We start from the raw sequence: 7,910 nt of genomic DNA, 5'->3' as shown, positions 1-7,910 counted from the left end.
TCATTTCAATTAAATAAGAGGACAGTTTTGGCTGTGTTCAACACTTAAATCAAACAAACTAAGTTAGGGCTGTTGATTAATCAAAAGGTTGTTAAGAATTAAGTCAACTACATAAAAAAAAAAGTATCATCCAGACCTCTATTAAGGTAATTTAAAGTTGTATCATAATTTTAACATTTATGCCAGAGCGCAGCGTAATTACTGATCACTTGATTCAGAAATAATTTACACAAAACAGAAGCTGTGAGACTTGAAGTGGGAGCATTTTACAAAGAAAGACGATGGCATGCATTGCCTGTACTGTGATGCTGTGCTGAAATATTAATAAATAACCAAGTAAAGAAAATAAATATAGGTTGACAAACTTGCAGTTATGCACAAATGCCACTGCGCCAGCACCTGAACATGCCAACCTGCTTAAATAAAAACCAGTAGGTCTGTGGATTTTCTGGATGTTCTGGAAGTTTTCAGTTAAGCAAAGCTACAAGATGGCGAGTCCAAGTTAGCCTACACATGTTAACTTCCTCCAGATTCTCTGGTTTCCTCACACCTCCCATAAACATGCCAGCACGTGTATTAGCTTCTTTAAGGTGAACCAACTACTACAAATGTGTGCATGCATGGTGCTCTATGATGGACTGACATCCTATCAGGGATGTATTCCCAGCTCGTTCCAGGTGTTCCTGGGATAGGCTCTGGATCCACCATGACCCTGACCAGAATAAAGCACTTCCTGAAGATGAAGGAAAGAATGTTAAAATAAAAGTTATACTTCAGCTGTGATTTATAAAAAATAAAAAAGTCATTCTCCTTTAAAGACAGTTTTCAATAAAGGGATGCCTGAGGGAAAAATATGCATTTTGTATTATCTGTATAGAGCTTACATTCTGCCTTGTGTTCAACTATTCATCAGAATTCCTTACATACTGCAACCCTAGTGAGAATAGGAGAAATTTGCTAATTGTGTGTTATTTGTGTGCTGAAGTCTCCACAAATAAGTCCATTCTGCAAAGAACTGCTGCTGTGCAGTTTTACTGCTCTCACACACCTGAGTAAATTCAACAGTGAATAAGCAAACTCATTATCAACTGGGACTGAACAGTATGTGGGGAAAAAAGCAACGGTGCAGTACAGAGACCAGCCTATATACTCAATAAGCTGTGCACACTCTGTCCTGTAAAGCTTCCTAACTCATCAATTTACTTCATTTAGTGTCAGAGATTTGGTGTCCTGTGACCTGTATGCAGGAACATGCTTCAGTGAGCAATACCATGTCCTTCCTTGCACTTCTCCTCAACTTACAAGTCGCTTCATGAGATAGAGAGATATATATATTATATATATATTATATATATATATATATATATATATATATATATATATATATATATATATATATATATATATATAAAAGCCTGGCAACACAAACAAAGGAGGATCATTTCTACTTTGAATGTCACTTAACCTACAAGAGAATGACAAGATGGTTTCTTTAGGATTCTGGCCATAAACTCTGCAATATTCCCAGTAACAAATAAAGGAGGCACATCTGCCAAGCTCTGAGGTAATCAGGCAGATATGTGCTGGCAGGGCCAGAGAGGGAGAGAGCTCTTTTCTCTGCTGCCAGGCACCAATTGAATGGACTGACCTTGGGAGCTGACGCTGAGTGAGTGTGCAGTATTCCTGTTTGCGTTACATCGCGTGCTTACTGCGGCACGGAATGCAGAGGTACAGAGATAAACAGAAACACACACGATCAACAGCACAACAGACACAGGGGGTCTATTACACAACTCCCCTGACTGGGAGACAAACTGAGAGGAAAGTCCTGGGGAATACGGATCACCTAGTGATGCAATTTAACATTAACAACTGCAGCCCGGCTTATATATCAAAAAGTCTAACTTTGAGATGTACACTTCGTATGAGGAATAATCACATCCACATACAGAAGTCCTTCATAAATTAACAGACTCTTCCCCACACGTTTTTTTTTTTACTCCACGGCTCCCCCTAACGGCTTAAACATTCTCACCTACAGCTACTAACATATTACATGATGAATATAGTGACGATATGTAAGTAGTCATTAAAGTAATCTAATGTAACATCTAATTTTACTTTGGTTTTTTTGTTTGTTTGTTTTTTAAAAGTTGAAAGTACTACACAATGACCTTGTTGGCTTAAATATCAGGTGTTAGATTAAGTGGATGCACTCAAAATAGTAAGCATATACCCCCCCCCCCCCAAAAAAAATGGAATACAATGATGGTCTCTGAACCACAGCAAATTGATCAGTCATTCTGTAAAATCAGAGATTATAATTTTTTCTTCTTATTATTATACCACATCAAATTTTTCATTTTGACACACTGCATCCTGTCTAAATTGTCCTTCAGGCTATTTATTATTAGCATTAAAATGTATGGAATCTGTTATAATAAAATAGCAGAAAATGCTATTCATTTGTAAAAGGAAGGTAACAGAGCTTATAAAACCCCTTCATGGGTTGATTCAGCAAATAGTTCTCATCATGTAAATGTTGATGCAAAGGACAAATCAAAGTCTAGCAAAGGGTTTGTTTTTTTTTAATTCCACCTTGAGAGATGACGATCACCACAGAATTGCTGAAGCTAGGAGGAATTCAGATGACCAGGAGCTGAAGCACATAGGACAAAACGGAGGCTCAGTCAGATGACAAAGCTGATACAGCTGCTTGTTGCCCCAAAAACAGGTTAAGCACTTTAAATGTACCGTTACATCCGACTGTAATGCCTTCGAGTCGCACACGTTTATGCAGTTGCTTATTTTAAAAAGATGGTAGTGATTGCAGCAGGACTAAATCATAACTCAGCCAATTCTTTGTTTACATTATTCCAAACAGGAAATGGTTTTGGGATGGTGTAAGTACAGTGCGTTGTAGTAATGTACCACCCTTCTCGATGGCTGTTTACACTAAAAGAAGTTAACAGTTCATTTCTGCCTACTGTTTGAGTTTTCCATTCATTGATTTCTTTATTGACTCGTGTGTGTATGTACATATGAGATGCTTAATCAGGATTAAGCAAGCTGCTGATTATGCACCTTCATAAAAATAATGAAGGTAAAATAGAAAGGAAGAGAATTTGAAATAAACTAACACACTGAATGACATAATTAACAAAGAAAGAGGACTGCCCAGATCCTTATTTTGAAAGCCTGCTAACTCTGCAGTCTGTCTGACAGTGGTGATAAGGAGTACTCACTTTAGCACTCGAAGTAATCTAGGGTCCCAATGCAAGGTATCTCTGCTGAGGAGGGCAGAACACAACTCACAGCAAGCACACAAAGGCCAGGCTGTTCCTCCAAATGTGTGTATGAAAAAGGAAAGGAGGTATGAATCACTACAGTCTGATGCATTTAACCAGATACAGATGTGACTCTTTACTCTTGGCGAGCATCATCAAGAATCTTGGAGCTGCAGCAAACAGTTATATATAGAACCTTCCTGCAGTGGGTATAAAACCTCAACCACATGTGAAAGGAAAAATCCTGTTTTATCCACACACACCACATATGAGCACATGCTTGCATTGGCCTGATAACACTTTGCAAACTTATTATAATAGACTCCAAGCAGAAGCACAGAGCTGCTACTATCCTCCAACAGGGTGAAATGTGCCCTTGGTACTAAAGGGTGGAGGAGCTAAATGACAACACCATGTCCAAACAAGCAAGCACTGCCCTCAAGTTCACCCAAAAAAAAAAAAAAAAAAAAAAAAAGGCCATGTCATGGCCTGCGGTGACACAAAACTCTGGCGAACTGCCATGTTAACTCAAACCCAAGGTCCCTGGACACCCTGTATACTCAAACGTCTATTACCACACAACACCAAGACCAGCAGCACCGGAGGAGAGAGAAGCAGATCAGAACTATACTACTAAGAGAGAGGAAACTTTACATGCCTGCAGGCTTAAAGTAAACAGCAAGAGAAAGAGGTGGAAAAATCTGGTACCTATAAAAGAAGCAGTCGCAACACACTAGAACCCCCATGCAGCTGGTGTTGCGGTCAGTCTCAGCTGAGGTCCAAAAAGTCCTCCCCTTATCCCCTTGCGCTCGCCCTCCAGATGCGGGAGACTACAGGTGAGGGAGAGGGCCGTTACAGCTTTGGCATGGCTGCCTGCAAAGTTCTGCAGTGGCAATCTGGCCACGTCACTCCCGATCCCAGCACAGAGGGAGGCAGCGCTAGCTTCTGACGGTTTCCCGTTGGCACAACTCAGTCAGCAAACAAACAGCAGAGTCCGCAGTAGGCGAGCACAGCCGGCCTCGCACGATCACTCAGCAATTGTGTGTTCCGCGCTGCTGCTATTGCCAGCCTCATGCTCTCTCTTGCTCCCTCCCTCCCTCCCTCCCTCCCTCCCTCTCTCTTTCCTCCCCTCCCCCCCCCCCCTTGACTCTGCCTCAGTCTCTTAGCATATCTCCCTCTCTTAAAATCTCCACATGTTTGTCAGTATCTCTCCACCTCCCGCCCTCTTCCTGTCTGTTCCTCTCTCCACATCTTTCTCTCTCTCGCTGGCTTGGACACTTGAGGCGGGACCATTAGGTTGGCAAATAACATTTGCAGCAAGCTGCTGACTGGTCACTGCAGAAAGAGCTCAGGCCAGACATTTTACTGAATTTGATGGTCTTTTATGGTGCTTATTCAGATTCTAACTAAGGCAAATTTCAAAGTTCACACAAATATTAAAAGCAAGAACAAACATTAAAAGCAAGAATTAAACATTTGCATACACTAACAATAGCTATATGTATGAAGTCATATGTATCTGTGCTAACTGAAATGAAAATAAGTCACAAAATGCAGCAATACAATATACATAAAAACTTTAGTCAAAATTGAAGATCTAAACATTGATACATCTGTTAAAAACATGCCTACTTGCACCTTACAGGAGTGATGTGGCAGTCTCCAGAGATATCCTAGCTTGACTACAGAGAAAACCTCCTCTAGATGGGTCTTGATGGTGCAAATAATTTCAAAAGGACATCTTCGATCAGGTGCAACCCATGACAGAAATAAAAAAAAGTATAGATGCACTATGATCTCTAATTAGACACTGAACATACAAAACTACTGAGGGTTAACAAATTTCCCTCTTTTTGTTTCCTAATAAACAAAACTGCATAGGCATTTGGACCCAAATGTCATCATATTCTTTTCTATTCTCGAGTCACTAAAAGGAGCATTAACTGCAAAAGCTTGCTTCTTAATAGATTAACCGTTTAGTATTGATTCAGTTTCTAATGTAGGGGAGAGTGGGGTGAGTTTTAACTATCATTTGCTCTAATCAGCAACAAGCTACAGCGTTGACACTCACTCTGCACATGGCATGAAGGTAGAACGTTTATTAATGTGTTCGTTTTGTTTGCAAATTAAACCAAAATTTAGTTTTGTCAAGCCAATGGTGAGTTGACCAACAGTTAGCATGATTGACACTCTTTTTATCTCAGATTTCAAGATGGTTAAAAGCATGGGGTTTAGTTGCAACAGGGTTACCAAGAGTAATTTTAAAAAAACAAAACAAAAACAAAAAAAAAAACACAAAGGAACGTGTCATGCAACAAGGATGACCCAATCCTATCAGCAGTTATTATGCGATTGACTATATTTGTGCATCACACTGTGCCGAACCTTTATGCACTCACTTAAGAATATCTTTTAGCAAAGAAAGTGTTTCATCTGGTGCAAACCCTGTATCGCTACACAAGAGTTCTTTACTGTATAACAAAATAATTGATTTAATTTTTTTTTTTTAAGTCTCCCACAGAGTGTGTGATTGTTCCCTTCAGTGGGTTGGAAAACCATTCAGGGTGTCCCCCACCTTGTGCTCCAAGTTCCCTGAAATAGGCTTCAGGCTCCCCTGTGTAGGATGAGCGATACTGAAGATGGATAGATGGACAGACGGATGAATGAATGGATGGATGGATCTCCCACAGTATTAAATTTACTAGACGTTAGAATTGACCCTGCCCATCACGTGTCAAATGAAGCAAATGTTATAACGCCCCACTCTCTCTTATTGATCTCATTACATGTTCACATTCAAGGAAACAAAAAAAGCCTGGAGGACAGCAAAATCTCCCAGGAAAACATGTAGAAAACGATTAACACGCATTTGAAAGACTCTCCCCCTTCACTGCGGAGCAGGCATGATTACAGCTTCCTACTGCTACGGCCTGGAGATTAGAGCTGGGGATGACATCACCGTCTGAACAGCAGCATTTTCTCTCAACTGATAAACCACTTTACAGATACAAAGAGATGTGTGCGCTAATAATACAGACATCTTGAGCCCAATACACTGAGGATTTTTTTTAAACAACTGAAACCAGAAAGCTTTATTATAGCTCACAGGGACAATAAAATTTGAGCTGAAACAAGAACACTACCAGGATAAAGTTTTTTATTATTTTATTCTGACCAGGTGATGAGGTTTGTGAAACTTGTGAAGCAACAACAAGACTGCGTTCTTAAATAAGAAGGGAAAAGAAATACAGAGGATAGTGCAGTAGAGCAACAGCAAGTGACTTGTGTTTTAAACATCCGAGAATGAATGGCCTTAAAATCGGTTTGACTTTTAGACAAGAAAACCTGAGAGAAACATAATGAATGGGTGGATAGGAGGATGCTAAAGGCTCCTTTCTGCACATTTTCCATTTAATTTCAAAAGGAAAAAAACAACTCAGAACAGGAGTTTATGACAATTATTCAGTCACCACAAACTGGCAGTTCAGTCACAACTGCTGCGCGTTCAAGTGCACAAACAGGAATAATTATGTTAAGTCTATTAAGGACACGTATATTTTTAAAACTCAACATAATTAATACTTTTCCGCGCTGTGATAATTACTTAAGTCATTTACAAATTAAGCTACTTGTCTGTTTACTTCGACACGCGCGTGAACGATGCAAATGCAACACATACCGCCGAGTGAACGCGCCACGTTCTCATTTATAAAAACATACAACGAGTCAAAAGTTCATATATTTATTTATTAAAAACAACAACGTGACAGTGCCCTTGTGTGACTGCTCAAACGCGTGAGTGAATAAGAAAACGTCTCTTACCTATTCAAAGTGTACGAGCCGTTTCGTTTAAACCTCATGATGAAGTACGGTGAGAGCACGCGCTGATGTCCGCGACGCTCGGGGTCTCGCTTTGTTTCTCCGCGCAGCCGAGCTGCTTGTTCGCGGTTAGCGGACAAAACAAAGAGCAGCCAGGCTTTTGTGCAGCGCCTCTTTCCATGTGAGGGTCCAAGACCGCCTCCCCTGATCGCCGTCCTTCCGCAGGGAAGGGTTACACCGAGTCTGGAGAAGATTGGGCTCTCAGAAGGGCGGGGGAAAAGTCTAAGGCTTCGTCCCTAACCGCAATAAGTAGAAGACAAAATAGGACGCTACCGACGCTCGCGCGCTCACAGGTGGTCATAATAAAGGTGGCGTATTATTTTGAGACATACTTCAATTATTTGTAGGATGCCTAACATTTAATGTGGGTGAAAATAAATATTTCTAGAAAAAAATGACATACAATATGATACTTTAAAGTTACTGCTGAGGACTGTGGACCTGTAGTCTAGCTTAGTGGCTAGCATGCTTGCCACGCACCCACAAGGTTTTGGGTTCAAATCCCATCTCCACCCAGCATGCAGACTTTGGGGGTTTCATCTGGGTACTGCGATTTCCTCCCACAGTATAAAGACATGTTGTAGGCTGATTGTGAATGTGTGCATCTGAAATAATAAATATTATTACAGTTAGGTAAATATATATATATATATATATATATATTTTAAGCGATCTTCAATTTAACAAAACGATATGGATTTGGGAAATCCTCGAATCGATTCTTAATGCGCGTGCTTTTCTTGA

The 7,910-nt window shown here is 40.3% G+C and overlaps 1 protein-coding gene across 3 annotated transcripts in view; it reads right to left on the bottom strand.

Moving 5' to 3' along the window:
- The window catches only part of mob2a (MOB kinase activator 2a), a 49,681-nt gene that overhangs the window by 20,260 nt on the left and 21,511 nt on the right, over positions 1 to 7,910 (bottom strand). The window contains exon 1 of one of the 3 annotated variants that reach the window (XM_053642285.1): positions 7,110 to 7,386. The exons of 1 other annotated variant lie outside the window; for it this stretch is intronic. In XM_053642285.1, the coding sequence (XP_053498260.1) occupies positions 7,110 to 7,147 (38 nt within the window). In that variant the 5' untranslated portion in view covers positions 7,148 to 7,386. Of the gene's footprint in view, positions 1 to 3,995; positions 4,358 to 7,109; positions 7,387 to 7,910 lie in introns of those variants that run through there. One more of the 3 variants, XM_053642283.1, reaches the window with a different exon arrangement.

Source organism: Ictalurus furcatus, chromosome 14 (assembly GCF_023375685.1).
Source record: "Ictalurus furcatus strain D&B chromosome 14, Billie_1.0, whole genome shotgun sequence".
NCBI lineage: Eukaryota > Metazoa > Chordata > Actinopteri > Siluriformes > Ictaluridae > Ictalurus > Ictalurus furcatus.
Note: the sequence above shows the minus strand (reverse complement) of the source record. Positions and strands in the feature narration are given on the sequence as shown.